Source organism: Camelus bactrianus, chromosome 6, assembly GCF_048773025.1.
Source record: "Camelus bactrianus isolate YW-2024 breed Bactrian camel chromosome 6, ASM4877302v1, whole genome shotgun sequence".
NCBI lineage: Eukaryota > Metazoa > Chordata > Mammalia > Artiodactyla > Camelidae > Camelus > Camelus bactrianus.
Window position 1 is genome coordinate 31,677,389 of NC_133544.1, and position 21,247 is coordinate 31,698,635.

The 21,247-nt window shown below is 36.0% G+C and overlaps 1 protein-coding gene across 5 annotated transcripts in view; it reads right to left on the reverse strand.

Annotated features, from left to right (window-relative positions):
- FUT8 (fucosyltransferase 8) overlaps positions 1-21,247 on the reverse strand; it is a 255,589-nt gene that overhangs the window by 73,600 nt on the left and 160,742 nt on the right. For all 5 annotated transcript variants that reach the window (XM_045522109.2, XM_010962271.3, XM_074365376.1 and 2 more), the window contains 3 exons: positions 16,954-17,069; positions 16,674-16,836; positions 1,438-1,552 (listed from right to left, as the gene is read on the reverse strand). In XM_045522109.2, coding sequence (XP_045378065.1) covers positions 1,438-1,552; positions 16,674-16,836; positions 16,954-17,069 — 394 coding nt within the window. The remainder of the gene's footprint in view (positions 1-1,437; positions 1,553-16,673; positions 16,837-16,953; positions 17,070-21,247) is intronic.

The window sequence follows — 21,247 nt, forward strand, 5'->3', positions numbered from 1 at the left end:
GAGTTTTGTTTTTAATGATCTCTTTAAACACTTGATTTTCCTATTTTTCCCTATGTAAGTGTAGGAAAATGTACACTTTAAAATATACAGAATAAAGTCACTGGCTATTATTTTGCTTTTATAAGACATTTTAATCTTAAAGGAAAGCAGAGGGAGTGTACAGAGAAAGTGTACCACCAATAGTACTAGAAAAGGATGGGCATGATCATTTCACTTCAGGCATATGGAGTGCTGAAGAATTCCACTTACTAATTCATTGTTTTGCTCTAAAGATCACATTCTATCTTTTAGTTTCTTGTCAGTTAATGATATCCCCATAAGACCAGTCATTCCAGCTCCCTCCACTACTTGGAAAGGCCTATCAATCCTACCTTCCCCATCTTTCTCAATTTTGTCTCTTCACTTCCAATGCAAACTATACCACATACCTCAGTATTTCTCACTTGCAGTATGGTTCTCATATCCTTAGTGGTCTCCTTGCCTTCTAGTCTCTTCCAAAGAATCCAGTTCAAGCAACATACTATTTTTCAGATTAATATCTCTAAAGCATTACTCTCATCATGCTGCTCTTACGTATAAGAATCTTTCAAAAGCAGTTTGACTCCAAAACAGAAAAAAAGTGCATGATTTATTAAGAAAAAAAATCAAAAGTAAATCAATTCTGTCCTTACAGATACGTAAGACTGGGTAAGCATATTAATAAGAACTAGAAAAGAACACACAAAAAATGAAAAGAATAAATTTTAAAAGGGCCTAGGGCTTGGGGTCTACCCTTGATTTATATTTCCTATTTATTGTTATAATGATGCTTATGTAAGAAATAAAAATTTTCCACAACCATTTATTGCTTATACACCATAAAGGTTAACCTGTACCCAAGGACGTCTGCAATCTGGCTCCCAGACCTACCTTTTCCAGCCCTCCTTTTCACAGAATCAACCAAAACTCCAGACAAATTACAATGTCCCATTTCTCATTGGGTTCCTGTACTGCTCTTTCCAGTTTTGGACCATCACTTACATCATAGCTCCAGCTAGTATGCACTTCTCCATTTCTGTGTGTCTAAATCCTACCTAATTATCCTTTACAGCTCAGTTCAAATAATACATTTTCCACAAAGCTATCACTGATGTCTTCCTCCAATGAGTATTTCCTCTAATCTTCCGTATCAATGCAGCACTTCCTATTTTGCACTGTAGTTTTTGTGTGTGCGTGTGTCGGAAGTAGCCCCATTTAGGGCAGGGACCTTGTTTTAGCCACCTTGTATTCTACTCAAGGCGTAACAGAATCTTTCTGAATAAACATGTAAAATGAGTGAGCAAATACTTTCAAAAAGCAAGGGCTAGACTAAAAACCAACAGCAGCTCTTACTTTCAGTTTTACTATATTTCTCCTCCTTTTTTCTCTCAAGTTTATTTCTTAACCTAACCTTCTTACCTGAAGATATGTTATTCTCCGCTGGACCAGCTCTGTCAGATCTTTGGCCTCTTTTTCCCGCCAATCACCTGCTCCATCTGTTTGACTGAGGTAGTAGAGATCCGTCATTATAGACCTACAAAAAGCAAACAATATTGGGGCTCTAACTTATTTGTACATAGAGTCATAAGAAAAGAGTCAGATTCTTCTAAACGTGAATGCTCACACTGCTGCTGGTATTTCTTTTATTTTTCTATCAAGGCTGTGAAACTCAACAATGTATTCTCTAGTATTGAAACTCATTCCTGTAGTAACTTTTCACTGTTGAGAAAAACATACTTTTTTTTTTTCTAGACCAGTTAACTGCATTTATTTCCCAACACAGAGCACTTCAGGGATCAAGGGGAAGTGGGCACCCAGAGCAAAGAAACAGGAGATTAACATAAGGGAGAGAAATGCTTTGGCACTAGGATTTAAATACTATCTTTTTGTTCCCTCTTCCATTGTTTCCTGCTCCCTCTTAAATTTCTTCTTCACACTTATGTACACTGAGTGGTTGAGAAAAGATCAGAGGAAAATTTTGGCATAACTCTTACACAATGGTCCAAACTACACAATGGTCAGTAACCTTTTTTTCTATGAAGGGCCAGACAGTAAATATTTTAGGCTTTGCGGGCATCTGTTGCTTCTGCCGCAGGAAACAAGTAGACAATATGTAAAAAATGTGAAAGACAGTATGTGAAAAATGGGTGTGCATGTGTTCCAATAGAACTTTATTCACAAAAACAGGCTATGAGCCGGATCTGGCCCTTGAGCTGTAATTTGACAATTCTTGGGCTAAATTAATAAAATGATTGTTGAAATACTTTCCTACTCTGTGTAATATCAGTAATTTCAATTACAACATGCTCAATTTCCTGCAAAGTAAACCAGAATACCAAGTAAGCTAGGAGGAGAGACTTAATGGTGGGTACAGATGGTTTTATTTATATTGCATTAAATAGAAGCTATGACTTGCATTTACCAATAAAGAAAAGTAAAAAGCAAGGCTCCTCTTTTCTCTAACACCCTCTACCAACCTATTAGCAAACCTTTGGCCAATTTCTGAGCAAGTATCACAGATGGCATTGCTACCAACTGAGTCACCATCTTTTCTCACCTGAATTACAATAATGGCTTCTGAACAGGTCTTCCTGCTTCCACCCTTGCCAGACTCTACAGACTGTTCCCAATGTAGCATCCAGATCTTGTCAAAACATAAGTCAAATGATGTTACTCCTTTGGTCTTATTGAATTGGCTCCTCATCTCACTCAGTCAAACCCAAAGTTAATACTCTGACCTACAAGACCCCAGACAATACGGCCTCCCTTACCTCTTTGGTCTCATCACCTACTACCATCCTTGTCTATTCTATTTCAGCCACATGGTCTTGTTACTAACCCCTGAACATGCCAGGCATGTTCCTTCTTCAGGGCCTTTGCATTTGCTCTTCCCTCCTCTGGAATGCTGGTTTTGCAAATACCCATCCATATAGATCACCCGAATGTCCTTCTAATCTTTGCTCATATGTCACCTTCTCCTTAATGCTCTCCAGAATATCCTACTTAAAAATTCAACACTCAATCACCATCACCATCTCGTTTTTCTTTCTCCTACTTCCCTGCTCTATTCTTCTCCAAGAAATTATCATCTTCTAATCTACATCATTTACTTTATAATCTTTCTCCCCCTACTAGAATTTAAGCTCTATGGCAGCAGGGTATTTTTTAAAACTGTTCCCATCACCCCAAATCAGTATTTAGAACACGGCTGGTCACATAGAAAATGTTCAATAAATATCTTTGAATAGACAAGTGAACGAAAAAGTAGCAAATAAATAAATAAAAAACTTCCAGAATTTTAGACGAGATAATATTGACAAATTTTAGCAAATCCAATCTTGTGCTAGAAAATTTGGGGGAATAATCCTTAACTAGTTACAGCTCCAGTTTCACTCCTTCTCTGCACTTTGTATTAACTCTTCTGTTCAAGGAATGCTTATAAGCATGTGTTATTTGCTTGTGAAAATTAAAAGTTAAAAATGTATTTCTCTTTCTCAGAAAGGTGTATAGCTGACTCTTGAACAACATGGGGGTTAGGGATGCTGATCCCACACACAGTCAAAAATCTGCATTACAACTTTTGACTCCCCAGAAAGTTACTACTTACAGCCTATTGTTGAACAGAAGCTTTACCAACAACAGTCAATTAACACATATTTTGCATGTTATATGTATTATATAATGTATTCCTACAATAAAGTAAGCTAGAGAAAAGAAAATATCATTAAGAAAATCATGAGGAGGAGAAAATACGTTTACAGTGCTACACTGTGTTTACGGATACTGTAAGTTTACGTCCTCTGTTTACAAGATGAATTTGTCAGTACCTACATCAATATTGTCTTATACAAAACACTTAGAGGTTATACATATTACTAACACTAGGCATCAAAAATGAAAGAATAATGTGAAAAAGAAATTCATATTTATTTACAGGTATAATGATTCATGCATTAATAACAAAGTAGTATGATTGCTTTATGGTAGCCATGTGTAATTGATGATGCCATGTATAGTCTGTGTGCTCTGTTTTGATAAATTTTATCTTTTTATGATAGGCTGTATGTATTTTATGATAGTAAATGATAAAACAGATTAGTATATACATATATTTTATGCATTCATGACATACCTAACTTTTTCTTAACTTCTTCGACATTTTTTATCTATGCAGTTTGTCTGTTTTTTCAAACTGTCGCAAATCTCCAAAAAATTTCCCAATATATTTTTGGAAAAAAATTAGCATATAAGTGGACCTGCGCTGTTCAAACCCATGTTGTTCAAGGGTCAACTGCACATGTATAAATAAAATTCATCATACATACACTTCTAGAAATCCCCACAGAATGGTATTAACTAAAAATATAAAGCATTAGTGGGAGGTTCAAAAAATACTTAGAGAAGACTGATCTCTAATATTAAACAATAAGAACAACAACAGTTAACAGGTACTGAGCTCTTACTATGGGCTAGACACCTATTCTAGGTGCTTTATGTTATTCCACTTAATTCGCACCACAACCTTATAAGTTACATATAGAATGTGAGGCACTAAGAAGTTACATAACTTGTTCAAAGTTTCAAAGTTCAGAAATGCAAGAGTGGGAATTCAAACCCAAGCAGTGTGATTCTAAAGCTCAAGATTTTCACTACTGCATGACCAAATATCAAAGTAAGGGGTCCAGAGCACAAATATGCAGACTCTGTTCAGTGTAATATGCAACATCAGAAAGTTTGAATCAGAGGAGAGAGCGCTTTGGGAGCCAAAGAGACCTATCTCTCAATTTTGGATCTGTCTAGCTTTGGGTCCTAGGAACACTGTTTTGACATCTCTGAGACTTAGTTACTTCATTATAAAATAAGTATTATAAAATCTTCCACCTAGTTTTTTTTTTTTTTAAGGATTAGTGATAATACATACAAAGTAATATATGTGGTGGCTGCTTGCTATAGACTGGGAGAGAATTCCGTCTCCCTCAAAATTCGTATATTGAAACTTAATGCCCAAGGTGATGGTGCTCAACAGTGGGGTCTGTGGGAGGTGTTGAGGTCATAAGCGTGGAGCCCTTATGAATGAGATTAGTTCTCTTATAATAAAGATCCACTGAATTCTCTAGCCCCTTCCACCATGCGAGGGCACAGGGAGAAGGCAGAAAGAGGGCCCTCATCAGACACCAAATCTGCCGGAACTGCGAGAAATAAACTTCTATTGTTTATAAGCCACACAGTCTATGGTATTCTTGTCATAGTGAGACCTTGTTATTTATGCTAGAATGCTTCAGACTGTTGCTTCAGAGCTTTTACCTTGTGTCTGAAGAGTACCTACTAATAATTCTTTTACAACTAAGAGGAAGGATCCATTGGGTGTGGAGGTGACAGTAATATGTGGTACTGACAGCCAGTGAGAAAACTCATCCAATACCTAGTGCCTTACAGCACCTGAAGAAAGGGACTGATCAGCGAGGGCTCGTTTAACAGATGATGAAACCAGACCTTCAATGACTGTGATTCATCTAGGAGCACATGACATAGTCTCAGTTCTCTTTTATTCCTGGTTCTTAACTAGATGATAAACCATTTAGGAGCAAAGCAGTAGCAGCCCACAGGAAAAATTAGAGTCTTATGTACCACCACAGAAAACCATTAGAACCGCATACAATGAAGAGTGAATACCTGATAAGAGCCCCTTCGAATAAAGGAAAACTAGTAACAATATACAAATAAAAATTAAAAATCATAGCCACACTTTAGAATATTCATCCAGCTAACAGTAGGCCAGGTTTATCCAATACTTTGGCATAACAAAGTTATCTGTGAAGCATTTCAAGCATTTGTTTAATGTGTCAACATTATCCACGCACAGGACACTTCACAGCTTGACTATTTCCATGTTTACCCTCTCTAAACAGGGCATGATTCTAATATGTGGTGCTTCATCTATTTTCATATGTTTTATTCCCATTTACAATTCAAAATATTTCTTTTCATGAAAAAGGAGCAATTTTAGTTAGGAAAACCATATCTACAACTTACTGCTTCCTTAAGAAATTAACTTACAGTCTTGCACAGTGAACTGAGGTTTAAGTTTTTTTTCAGATTAGAAAACTGAGCCGCTATGGACTACTATGTAGCCTACAGCATTATTTTATAGCTGGGGACAAAGTCACCCCCTATATGAAATTGTGTGAGTTAATCACAGAAGCACGAGAAGTCTTTAACTATAATGGTGTTACAGGGCTCAGCTGGAAATTTATTTAAATTATTTTCTGTTTTATAGGTCTCTTTCACATTACTCTCATCATGCTCATTATTTTTTACATTTCATAGGGCTCATGGTATCTAAATGCGGTCATTTGCTTTTTCCTACCCATTAAATAGGAGTGATCACAAAACTTGTTGCAAATCTCAACTTTAAACAGCAGTATTGTTTCTGGAGATGTTGTACAGTGGGATAAATAACCAGTCTATAGCAAATGACTGCTGAAGGAAAAAGGGAAATTCAATATGCTCTGCATGGCTTTACATTAAAGAAACACAGACAAATAGCACTACATTTCTTGACAATCATTATATAGTCTGAAGCAGGCAGAAACTACATTAGGTCTAATTTAGAGGGGAAAATTCTTTGAAATAATTGACATAGTTTATGCTTTCCTGTCATAGTAATCAAGCCATTCCTTTACCACTGGGAATGAAAGCGGATCTCTGTATTTTTTCAATAAATTAGAAAACATAAAAGTAAATGTTTTTACCAAGTTACATCAGTACTAAGTCTTAGTAATTAATTATTCACATTCATCCCAATCTCTGTCAAGAAAGTGGAATAACCAGGCTTATAACTAGAAGACCCCCCTCCCAAAAAGCACACTAATTTTTTCTTTATGATAATGCAGTCAGAATCACAATATAAGTCACTCTATCCCAACTGTAAACTAAAATTAAGCTTGCTTTTGTAATTTTTTTTTTTTTTTTGGCTTCCCCGCTGGAGATCATGTAAGGAAAACAAGTTCAGGGAGTAACTTTAAATTCAACCTAAAGGTGACCCTTGAACAACATGGTTTGAACTGTGCAGGTCCAGTTATACGCAGATTTTTCTCAACAAATACTGGAAAATTCTCTTGAGATTTGCGACAATTTGAAAAAACTCACAGATGAACTGTGTAGTTTAGAAATAGCAAAAAAATTAAGGAAAAGTGAGGTATATCATGAATGTGTAAAATATATGTAGATACTAGTCTACCCTTACATAGGCATAAGGTGAGTGGTATTTAATATAACATTAATAATGTATTCACTTTCTTACTGTCTTATAACTTTGCTTTCAAAGAATTATATTACCATACAGTATACCTTTCTCATAATTGGAGAATATCAGTCTATCATAAAATAGGTAAGTTTTTTTAATGTAACAATGTTTCTAATAATACATTATGAATATGACTATAATACTGTATGTCATAAAAATTTTATACCAATTCACTTATTAGTATATAGTCTAGGCTACCATGAAGCAATCATATCAATTATACTACCTCCTTTAAAGCAATCATTTTTACAGGTTAATAATGCATGTATTGTTATACCTATAAATAAATGTTTCTTTTTCACATTATCTTTTCATTTTTGATACCTAGTCTTAGTAATATATATAATATTTATGGTTTTTTCATCATAGACATACCGTGTTTTTATCAAGACAATATTGATGTAGGTACTGACAGACAATTCATCTTGTAAACAGAGGAGATAAACTTAACAGTGTCGATAAACACAGTGCTGTAAATGTATTTTCTCTTCCTTCCAATTTCCTTAATAACATTTTCTTTTCTCCAGCTTACTTTACTGTAAGAATACAGCTTATAATACATATACAAAATACGTGTTAACCGACTATTTGTTATCGGTAAGGCTTCCTGTCAATAGTAGGAAATTGGTAGTTAAGTTCTGGGGGAGTCAAAAGTTATATGTGGATTTTTTTACTGTGCGATGAATTGGTGTCCATAACCCCCACATTTTTCAAGGGTCAACTGCAGTTCTTTGTTGATTCCATAATGTTTAGAAGTTACCATCCTGCAAAATTTGTCAACTTTTAGCCAAAGACATGAGGATAATCTATTGGGAAACATGGTGACTGAAAAACCATTCTACCAAAATGCTAGGTTTTCATTGACTCTATTCTGAAATCGAATCTTCTAGAAATGTCCTAAAAGCTGGAAATCTGGCTATCTTGGTTTTGATTATGAAGATATCAAAAAATCAAGGAGGTGGGTAGTGAATCTAAAGGCCTGGTATGAGGTCAGGTCAAAGGCTGGGAAAGAGAAACCAGGCAAAGTACCAGCAGAACAGTGCTGGTCATTTGAGGACAGAATACAGATGTAGGTGGTAGACCAGAACAGAATCTACGACTCAAAGAGCAAGCCAGCTACGACAGGCATCAAGACCTCTATTTCAAAAGTTGGGCTACATTTCTGTTCTTTGTTTTTTCTATTGATTTTCCTACTTTTATATCTTAATATTCACAAAACTCTTTTTAAATGTTCTAGTCTATCTCAATTATGCCGGTGAAGAAGCACAAGGAGACTATTTTGTTTATACTGAATTCAAAATACTGAAGAGAGAAAATCCCCCCTGAGGGCCAGCACAGAGCACATGTAATTCAAGCAAGAAAATCCCAAGGTGTAGGAAATGACACTTATTAAAGTAAATGTGAGTAAGGGAGGCTATCACACAGAGTCTAATCCATACGTAAATATGGATCAAGGGCAAGAAGCTTACCCGGGTTTTGTCCAAGGCTGCTTTTACTTCAGATTGCTCCTGGGCAGATATAAGCAGTGCAAAGGATAAAAACGTGACCAGGAGAGTGACAGGCAGACAATGCCCCCAATGCCTCCCATGTTGTCTCAAGGGGGGATTTTAGAACACCACCATTTTGACAGCCCACATGAGTGGAGAGGAGTCCAGAGGGGCAACAACAGAAATGGCGCATACTATCCCATAAGGCAATAATTATGCTATTTGGTGAGTGATGTCCCCTAGGCTTACTTTCAGGTTCCAGACCTTGAAATTCTTCCTCTTGAGCACTGTGACAATTAACCCTTATCTGTGCCTTCCTTGCAGGATCTGAGAGTTTTCTATTTATATCCTCTTATGGGACTTTGCTCGTGCAGGTCTGACAAGAGCCTCCCAGAATCTACAATGTGTCAGTCACTGTGGAAAGTGTTTCACACATTTTCCCATGTATAATCATCCCAATGCTGTAATATAGGAATTGTATCCCCATGTGTAAAAGAGAAAAATAAAGCTCAGAGAAGTACTTAGCAATTAAGAGAAAGAATTTTAGAACAGAACAGCTCTGCTACTTACTTGTGTAAGCCATCTAAATTCTCTAGGCCGGAGTATAACGTTATTTATAAAATGAGGAATAACAACATTTGCTTCATAGTATTACTATGTTGATAAAATAAAATAATGAATGGAGAGCCTTTATCACAGTGACTGGCATGTAGGAAATCCTTAGTAAGTAATCATTTTTAATGTCAAAATAATTCTGAGGTTTGGAAACCAAACCCAAAGAGATGTAAGGTGGGGGAAGGCAAAACAGAATTAGGGCCACTAGAAAAGACACACTTTTCCACCTGCAGATTCTCTTTCCAACGCAAATTTTATTTCAGAGGAGAATGTTCCCTTACAGAAGATGGAGAATCATAATCTGGCTAATAGGCACTAAGTGATGAGCACAATAAGGACAACTTCATAAGACATCATCTCCCCTGGTCCAAGGATACTAAGAGGAATGTTCTAGTACCACTTAAAAATAAGCCTGGATTTTCTAGTGGAGAAACAATCATACAAAAGCATTTTGTCCAAAGGAATTAAAAACTGGAGAAAGAGTATCTACATTTCAGTTTAGTCTAAGTATCAACTAAATCACATATCAAAGAAAGTAAGATCTTCTTACATTCTTTCTTCTGTGTATGTGAGTGTGTGTGTGTGTGTGTGCGCATGCATGCATGTGTTTTAAAACAAAAAAAAACCCAAAGAATAACAGATTTGAAGGTTCACAAAACCTAACTTTTCAAGAGTGGAAATATAAATTCTTGGAACTTTCCAAGACAGTCAAGGAAGAGTCCACCTTATAAAGAGGGTGAAAACACAAGCTATTGAACCACAATAGCTATGACTATTAAATCTGACCAAATAAATCTGTAAGCTATTAACATACCAATCTTCCCCTATAACCAGTCAGATATTGTACTCCTTATCTGACTTGAAGTACTTTTGCTACATAATCTCCTACACACAGTAGCAAAAAGCCAATCAACATAATTAGCTATAAGTATCACTTATCGTTTGGGAAACATTTGAACTTAGTCTTAGCAAAGCTGCTTTATACGTTACTGACGATGAGATGCTGTAGACCAGGCAGGGGTGATGAAACCACTACTTTACCAGACTGTTTCTCAATAGTTTCAGTCAACTTAATTAAGAAATAAATAGAGCTCAGCACCCCTGTGAGCCCTCCTGTCCTTTAATTATTGATATAATTTAAAATAAGGAGCAGCTCCAATAACTATTTCATAAACTGCTGTCTGGCAACATAAAGATGACAAAAAGAACCAAAGCAAGAATGATTAAGTTAAATGTATCTCTGGGCAACCTAAAAGGGTGATAAGGCAAACATTCCATGATATCCTCAGGGGCTGAAGATCAAATCTATACAGCTTTAAGTCCAAGAATGAAACCCACAATAGTGCATAAATATTAAGACCACAATGACAAAAATAATCATTCCCAATGCTGATTTTCCTTTTCTTATTTCAAAGAGACACGCCACGGTCAATCCATGATCGATGATATCAAAAGCATCGGGTAAATTTGACTGTATTACTATGAGGTATGGTCGTATACAATCACTAGAATTAAACCATCAATTGAAAATCAAATGATACTAATGCTTGAGATCAACGTAGCAGGTAATAATAATATGGTACTCTGTATTCATTTATTATATCATCAGCCCATCTAAATTCTTTAAAAACCTTCTAAAAAACCAAAGAATATTACTAGTTAACTATCAGTTGATCACCCAACTCCAGCGATAGGCAGAGACTAGGCTCTACTGGTTACTAGCTCCTGAGTAATAGGCTAATCAGGCCAATAGCACTTTGCTAAAAATCTCTGGCAACCCATATCAAATATGATATTTGGCTCCCAGGCTGCATTCATGACAGGTATTTTGAATAATGAAAAAATGGGAGCCACAGTCTAGGAAAGAAACATGGTCCCCTCACTAAAAAGACAGCGTCAAGCAGGCAGAGAAGAGTTTTCTTTGCTGATAAGGTCCTCTAAACTATACAGAAATGTGATTTTTCTTTTCCAGGAAGCTTAGATAATCTCTCTCAGTGGTGAACTCATAAAAAGAACTAGGGATTCTGTAGAGCCTTAGTTCTCAAACACCAGCAACTTCAACATCACTTAGAAACTTATTAGAAATGTAAATTCTTTGGCCCCACTCCAAACCTACAGTATCAGGAACTCTGGGGATGGGATTTAGCAGTCTGTGTTTTAAGAAGCTCTCCAGGAGATCCTGTTGCCTTGCCAAAGTTTGAAAACCACTGCAGTAACAACAATGACACAAAAAAAATTCTTAACAATTAGGACAGAGCACTTTTGGCTTCCCCGCTGACTTTCTAATTTACCTGTGTGTGGGAAGAGAGTGCTGTGAGACATGCCTCTAATAATCAGGTGATAAGCACTGCATTTCAAATATCTTCATATATCTATGATCATGACTTTATGAGTTGAAGTGTTTGGAAATTAAATTTTCCTACTTAGTGTGACAATTAAGGATATTAGCAATATTTGTGATTTACTCAACATTTAGTTTTTTATATTAGGGGTCTAGGAAATGAGAAAATAAGGAGCTCTGCTCTTAAAATTGACTTAGTTAAAATACGTCTTCATAATAACAGTGCAACAAGCTAATCATATTGTTCACACAAATAAAGAGAAATCTAGTATACACTAATAAACATACAGGAAAAGATTTCTGATTTAGGTATTTTCAGTATGGTGTATTACCTTTTGAAGAATTAAAATGAAAGATGTACAATTTTACTTATCACATTAAGCTATATAAGGCCTAAGAGACATTGAAAACTAAGTATGACAAAAAAGTAAAGATACATTTTTTTCCTTTTCAATATTAAACTGAAGTCCCAATTTTGTTTATAAAGCAAGCAGATAGTTTGATCCCAAGAGCTCACAGTCATAAAACAAAACAATGTTCCATATTCATTTTACTGTTTCTCTTCTTTCAAGGAAGAGTAGCACCGTGGAATAGCTGTCTGGCTCTAACAACCTTAATAAGTTTATAATGAGACAAAATGGGGTGGGTTTCTTTTCCTTAATTTTAACGAGTTTTTAGATGCATTTAAAAAACTACTGAGCTTATAGTCCATGATGTAATGAGTGATATAATCATGGAAACATGCTTTGTTTATGTGATGTAATCACGTAAACAAATGATTAGACATATTTGGTAAGTAACATTATTTTTTTATCACATATATTCAATTAAAAGAAAGTCCAAAATTCATTGCTTAGAATCAGAAACACTATGATATTTTTAGAGATTCATGTATAACTGTGTCTCAAGACTACTTTAAAGTAAATTAAACATGAAGTCAAGGGCACTGAGTACAAAATTTTTCAATGTCAGGTTTTCTTCTAGCCCCACCACATATCCAAACAGCATGACCCTGATAATGCTTTAGATCCCCACCTCCATTTCCTCCTCTATACACTCCTTGACTTCTAACAGATGGTCTCTCTTTTACAGAACTCACTGTTAAGATTAACTAGAGATTCCAGTTTTATTCAGGGGTAAATGACTTTTCTCCTATAACTTACCCTTCATACCTTTTGGGATTCTCAATTACTGGAAAATATTTTTACCTCAATTACACCAATTTTCTTTAGTTGCGTAATATTCTTAAATCTTTCAATGGAACAGGACCGTGTTTTTACAAAGAGGCACAAAGTAGAGTGTGAAATAATCAGTTAACAAATGCACATACCTGCCTCCCCACAAAATAGAAAAGACATAACTTACTGAATTCTAACTAAATAATCAGTGCTTAGCACTGCAGGGCAGAGAAGATACTGAAGTTAGAGTTCTATTCCTCAAGAGATTACACTTTATCAGGGAGAAAAGCCAAATTACTATACAAGAAACAATGATCTCCATTTATGAAAGCCATCTTCCTAGCAAAATACAAGTCCTAAACTACTTTTGAGTCCCCTATCTCCTCACATTGGATCAGCCACCAAATCCTGCAGCTTCTATCTGTCACCCATTAATTCCTTTCAATCCCCACTGCCAACTGTCCAGGTCCAGAAGCTCAGTATCACTTACTTGGACTTCGGCAAAATCTAATTTCCTGACATCAGGTTTTCCTTCACAGGGCTCTCAGAATGAGTTTTCTAAAATGCACCAATAAGACTTGTATCCAGAATAAATGAAAAATGCTTATAGCTCAATGAAAAGACAAACAATTCCCCCAAAATTAAGCATGTGATTTGAATAGACACTTTACCAAGGATGGTATATGGATGGCAATTAAGCACATTAAAAGGTGCTCAACATCATGAGTAGGGAATTGCAAATTAAAATCATAATGATATATCACTGAACTTCTGTTAGAATGGTGGGAGGGAAATGTAAAAACTGACAGTACCAAGTGCAACAAGGATTCAGAATAATTGGGACTCTTACACACTGCTGGTGAGAATAAAAAATAGTACTATCCTTTGGAAAATAGTTTGGCAATGTCTTACAGAATTAAACATATACTCAACATATGACCCATCAAACCCACTCCTAGACATTAATCCAGAAGAAATGGAAATATGTTTCCACAAAAACGTTTATGTTAATGCCAACAGTAGTTTTATATATAACAGCCAAAAAATGAAAAACCTAAATGTCCTTCAACTGGTGAATGGATAAACTACCTGTGGTATGTCCATACAATGGAATACTACTTAGCAGTGAAAAGGAATGAACCATCAATAGGCAAAACAACATGGGTGAATCTCAAATGCATTATGCCAAGTGAAAGAAACCACACTCAAAAAGCTACATAGTGTATGACTGCATTTTGAAAAGGCAAGAATTATAGGGACAGGAACCATTTTGGTGACTGCAAGGGACTGGGGGTGGGGGGTAGGGAGTTGCTGACTCTAAAGAGGCAGAATGAATTTTCTTGGGGCAGTGGCAATGATCTGTATCTTGACTGTGGTGGTGGTTACAAAATTATGAGCATTTGTCAAAACTCATAGAACTACAGGCTAAAATATGTACATTTTATTGTAAATAAATTATGCCACAATAGAGTTGATTTAAAAGGGGAAAAAAAGAGGATCAGTGTTTCTATGAGAACAAAGTTTCAAGACAGAAAGATACCCCTTCTGAAGAAATAAAAGCCTGTAAGTTATTTCCCTAATAACTGACATCTTTCTGAACCAAAAAATGATGAATGATTCATAGGGAAATCTGACCAAGAAAATTGATAGACTCAACCTCTAACTGATTTCTCAGAGAACACAGACTTTTAAACCAGAGACAACCTGTACACTGTAATTTGACCAAGCATAAAAATAAAATGGGAATTTTTGCATAACATGAAAATATCAGAGGCAAACAAAAGTCTGTGTTAATTTTATTAATTCTTATATTTAAAGATCTTAGAAATTATCAGTAAGATGGCATATTCCACATACACACCAATCCTTTCTACTTGTACATTTATTACTTTAAACATTATTTCTCTTATGTTTGGTTGTGCTTTGTTCATTATTTGTATTACTGCATTCTAATCTGGCTGCGTAGAGTTAAATTACTACCCTTTGAAGTTGTATCCTAAGTTCATTATAATTCTGCTTAAGATAGCAAAAGAAATTGACTTGAATACTTTGGGTAACTTTCCTTTTTTGTTTTCATTGAAATATTATTATTTAACATATACCAAAAGGTAGTGTCAAGAAGCATAATATATTTAAAACAGAACTCAAGTTACAAAAAATTTAATATTGATTTACATCAATTTTTCAGAGCCCAACATTTTTCATTTGTATATATTTTTCAATGTCTACATAGTCACAAAATATATGTACCATTAGAAACACAAAATAATTTTTAAATAACTATTTTAATTTAGAAAACACCTGAAAATGAAATTCTCAGTTAAATCACTCGAACTTTAAAATTAAACAGTCTATCAAAAGTCAGTAGTCAAAATTATCCTTTAAATACCACAGTCTGTCCAACTCAAATCCCCTTCAGATCTGCATTTTCCTATAAAACTGCAATAAACAAAGCACAAAAGCACACAGCTCCAATTAACAGAATCCTGGTGCCTAGAATTAGCTTTAGGATAGAGAAGCATTAAGCATTAATACAGGATTAGTATTTGGTCTAATGGTTTCAGTATGGCTTGACTGCAAGCTAGGCTAAAAATTTCAAAGGCACTGCTGAATACGTGGCGTAATAAGTCAGTGCCCCTTGAAATTTATGCTGTCTTATTCCTGCAGAGTCATTAATGCTAAAATGATTCCAATAAACTGATAAATTTTATTTGTAATTTCACTTAAAATAGAAGAGCAGTATTTCAAAATCACTACAATCTTGCTGATGATGTTAATGTATATGAATCTCTTGGTTGTGGGGTAATTCTTTTCCTCTTCACAGTGGTAGGCTGTGTAAATACAACAATTTTTCTTTTATTGTTCACTAATGAGATAGTAATTGCCATCAGAATCCTACTGGGAATATAGACTTATAAATATAATAGGCCTAAGCATAGGTGTTACTATCTATAATGATTCTCAGATACATTTTATTCTGCATGAACACACCAGCACCAAAATGTTTTCTTTTCTATGGAAGATAAACTCCATACTTTCAGAAATGTGCAAACAGGAAAAACAATTTTATCTAGGCAGATTTCAGGTTCTTCTTTTTAGCAACTAAATGGAAAAGCAATTAACAGAATGCTTCTTTTTTTATCAAAAACTGATTAACCTGGGAACTATATTCAATAGCTTGTAATAACCTATAATGAAAAAGAATATGAAAAAGAATATATATGTATTAACTAAATCAGTATGCTGTACAACAGAAACTAACACAACATTATAAAGCAACTATACTTCAATTAAAAAAAACCTATTAACCTTTAATTAGAAATCCTAAAAAGGTGCTATTTTCCAGTTTTTAATGTTTCAATTAGAAACATAACTGCCAGCCTCAGTGTGAGTTTCAAAGAATGTACTGTAATGTAAAACTGCACACTTCACTTCAAATACTGGTTGTATATGAAGGGAATTTAAAGATGCTTTAATGTATTGTTGGCTGACACCATTACCTTCAAAGTTTACATAGGGCATAAAAATTTCTAGAAATTCATTTAAAATAATATTTTCTGGTGATGAACCACATTTGGCAATTAGTGCCCTCTGGGATCTCAGGTACTCTCCTGCTCCTAAATATGTATGGTAGGTAATCATTTACCATTCAGCAGGGAAATTAACAGAAGTTCCCATTCTTAGATTACCATCTTTTCTAAACCCCAAATGAAATGTAAATGTAGTACCTTTCATGATGTCCCAAGTCTGACAGAAATTCATCTGCATGTCTTTGGAGTTCATTTCCTTCTAAATTCTTTAATTTTTTCAACTCACTTTGTAGAAAAAACCAGAGCTCTTTAGCTCCATTTTCAATCCTCCTCCTCAGGATTTCATGATCCTTCCCCAGACCTGCAATCAAAGAACAGACAGCATCAGCATTTCCAACATTTTGATGAGAGGAAATTTTCAATTATTTGTGCTAAACATCAATATATTGAAGAGGAAAAACACTGTATAATCACCTACCATTTCTAGTTTGTTTCTTATAATTTTCAATCTGTTCTTTGGCCTTCACAAGTTGCTCTTCTAAAGCACGAACCCTTCCTGAAGCTGGCCCCTGATCAATGGGGCCTTCTGGTATTCTGTAGTTCAAGGAATAAAATGTAAACATTTAGCTTATACATTGTGCAACAAAACACATGCTTACTTTGCTAAAATATGTTTATTGGTAACTCTAGAAGTCACTAGATCATATTATATATTAAAAGTACCAAAATGATATTTTCTCTCCAAAGGTATAGGGTAAAATATAAACACCAGAATGACACTGAACAAATACAGAAAAAAAAATAATCTAACTCAGAGATCTACGATCTTCTAGGAATGAAAGAGCCTTCAGAACTGTCTCCTAAAAACTCTCATCATATTACTTAGACTAACATCATCAGTGGGAAAGTGATCGATTCTTCATTAGAGTTGAGAATAAAAAAAAGGAGGAGTATAGCTCAGTGGTTGAATGGGTGCTTAGCATGCATGAGGTCCTGAGTTCAATCCTCAGTAACCCTATTAAAACAAACAAACAAACAAATAAACAACAAAATGATCTCACCCCTCCAAAAAAGTGAAGGAAAGGGCGAAGGAAAGGCTTAAAGGGAATAAGAAAGCACATGTGTCTATATTCAAATTTCAAATGCAAATTACTTCTAAACTAATCATATCAGGCTATGTAAATCTGTGTTCCAATTCATCAACTCATGACCTGAGATTACTAAGCACTGGTTTTATAGGGAAGGGAAAGACAAGAGTAGAAGATGAAGTATAACAGAAAAAAACCCTAAAGATTAATGTCCTACCTGTTTGTATCAAAGATAGAAAAAATATTAGTCAACAATATAAAATGTTGGTACATAGAAGAACTCCAGGATCTCTTGCTTATATTATCAATCTAAAAAATTCTTTCCAAACTGTACTAGTTTCTAACATATTTTGTTTTTATGTGACTTTTGACAGCATTCTGTTCTCCATTTTGGCCACAAAAGATTATCTACATCCTAGTCTTGGAATCTGTAAATGCGACCTTATGTGGCAAAAGAAACTTTATACGTGTGATTAAGTTAAGGACTTTGAGATGGGGAGATAGCCCTGGATTACTCAGGTGGCCTATAATTGTAACCACAGGTATTCTTATGGGAGGGAGGTAGGAGTTTTTACCACAAAAGAATAAAAGGTAATGTGGCTATTGGTTTTAAAGATGGAGGAAGGGGCCATGAGCAACAAATGCAAGGAAGACACCTTTAGAAGCTGGAAAAGGCAAGGAAACAGATTCTCCCCCAGAGCTTCCCTAGTGAATGTGGCCCTATTGACACCTTGGTTTTGGTCCAGTGAAACTCATTTCAGACTTCTGCCCTCTCAAACTGCAAGAGAATAAATTTCTATTGTTTTAAGCCACAAAGTTTGTGATATCTGTTACAGCAACAATAGGAAACTAACACATATACACACAGAGATATATACATACACAAATATGCATGTATACTTTTGGAAAATTATTGAAGATTAAATAATAGCTGATTTTTCTTCTAAAATCTATTTAAATGAGAAAATGTCTCTGAGAAAGTACTTAGCACAGTGTCTGGCAATAAGTCTTATTAGGACTTTGTATCTAGGCTCAGTCACTTCAGAGATGAGTTGTAATGTCAGAATGTCTGGGAAAGATATTTTTATCATCACAATCATTTTACTAAAATTTAATTTTTAAACTATACTCAGCAGAACTTAAATTTAGATGTCAGCTTAGTCCCTTGAAGCAAAGACAAACAGAAATTTTTTTATACCTTTTCTAACATTTTTATATAACATATGAAGCCAAACTATTAATTACCTATCTCACCCTTAGTAAAGAAGCTCTTGTTACAGCTAAACCAGAGTAAATAAAGTATTCTATTAGTTCACATGAAATTGTATGCACTAACATTGAACAGGGGCAGGAAAGGTAGCCATCCTCTAATCAGGATTGTCCCAGGCTACAGAATTTGAGTGAAACAGCCTTCATTTGATACATGCAAAGTGAATAATGACAAAATGAATAGAGTTGTTAGGTGCACAATTACCCAATATATGAGCACAATTACGTATACATTCGTAAACGAAGCATTTCCTGGTATGTAGTTTTTAAAACTTGGCTCTAAATCTCTTTCTGAATTATATAACTGGTTTCTAGGAAATAATTTGAAAACAAGACAAAACTACTATCTCTTATAATTTATTTTGGCAGCAGTAATCCATAGGACAAGGATGTCCCTTTCCAGTGCACACTTCAGTGATATGACATTTCAGACAATAGAAAGATATGTCTAGGTTTTCCTTTTTAATCTCATTTCTTTATACCTTCATGGAATAAGATTAGGGGAAAACAGGAATGAGAAAATTGCATAAGGTCTTTTCAGCTATTTCATTAAGTACTAAATCCAATCTAATTCTAATAAAATATAAATGAATTAGTGATTTATATTACATTATTATACACAATAATCTAATCCAACTGTAGATTAACTGTAGATAAAGAAAAATAATAGAGAAGCCAATGTAAAAAAAAAATTACAAAATAAGGACTATGCTTTCCAAATCCTATTCAGAATAAATCTGTAAGAATAGCCTCTTTATCTGAATATTTAGGGAACTGAACGTTTTATTATACTCACTATGCAAAAAGATATACAGAATGTCTTCTGGCCAAGATGAGGTAACAGAGATCAGATTTACCATTAAGCCTGAAACAACTGAAAACCCAGATAAAATATATGAAATAATGATTAAATAAAACTGGAATCAGGAGACTGATGTCAGAAAGATGGCAAAATAGGTGGTTCCTGACTTCAAATCCTCCTCAGGGAAAGGGCAACTAGCAACTAACTAGAGACAAAATACCTATCTGAAGATTCCAGAATGAAGGAGTGAGTCTGAATCATTCCCATGGACCTCAAAAATGGAGAAAAACAGCCTTAAAAGGGTAAAAACTGTTGTTTCACTTTGATGACATTGCCCCTCCCCCAGGTCAGTGCAGTGCTGCACCGAGGAGGTCCCCAGGGCCTAAAGTTTCTCCCGTGGGAAAAGGAGAGTGCAGAGGGACATCAAGTTTCCCCAGCATTCCAGACGCTTCCTGAGGGGCCCACTTAAGCACTGCTCCATGGGGATTACTAGGGGAATTAGCTAGAGACAGAGAAGGGGAAAGGGTTCATAGCAACTAGTGCACGGATCTTGGCAGACTGCATTTCTGCTAGTGGTTGGGTCTTAGCAGATTCCAGCTAGTGACTGTGACCATTTGTGGAGCTGAGCCCATGGCCCCAGCTGGTCAGGGAATTTGGTTGGCAGTTCTGCCTGGTTTGGGTTTCCAGTCAGAGGGCTGACTTGGTGGAGGAGCAAATCTAATGCCCTGCCTATACAAAATCTTGAGTATGGCCTCCAACCCCATCCAATAGGGAAAACTGGCCAAAGATGCCAGGCAGTTGCAAGCAGCTATGCTGAACATCCCACAGCCTACCTGGGCAAGAAAGCAAGTCAGCAGCACCACCCAACTGCTAATTCTAACCTCCAGCCTCACCTGACAAAGAAGCCTGGCCAGGGACCCCAGGCAGCCACAGAGCATATTCTTACAGACCCTCTTGAGCAGGGAGCCAAGCCACCAGCACTACTCTACTATTGAGTATAGCCTCCAACATTACCAGGTTACCCAGCCAGAGACCTGGCTAGCTCTGGAGCCTATCCTACAACCCCAGTCAGACTGAAAACCAAGACAGCAGCCTTGTCCAACTGCAGAGCATGACCACTTGTTAGGCCAGACGAGAAAGCCCTGTGACACTGGCAGCCTTGAAGCCTGGCCTCTGGTACTGACCATGTGGAGCACAGCCTACAGCACCGTACAGCAGCACAGCATAGCTTACAAGCCCATCCAGCTGCTGAGCATGGCCTGCAGACTCACTCAGATAGAATGCTCAGCCAGTTACCCCACCTAATCACAAAGCACAGCCTATGGCTCTACCCAACCAATGGGCCCAGAAAGCAACCCCACCTAACCACGGAGCATAGCCTCCAGCCCCATCCAACTGTGGGGTACAGCTGGCAGCCCTACTTGACCAAGAAGCCCAGCAAGAGATACTGTCAATCAGTGGAGCACAGCCAGTAGCTTGCTCAATTATGGAGCCATCTCACAGACCCATCAACTTTGGGGCACAGTCTGTGGTCCCATCTGATCAAGGTGTATGGCCTAAGTTCCCATATGATCACAAAGCCCTGTGCATGGCTTTGACTGAATGTACAGTCC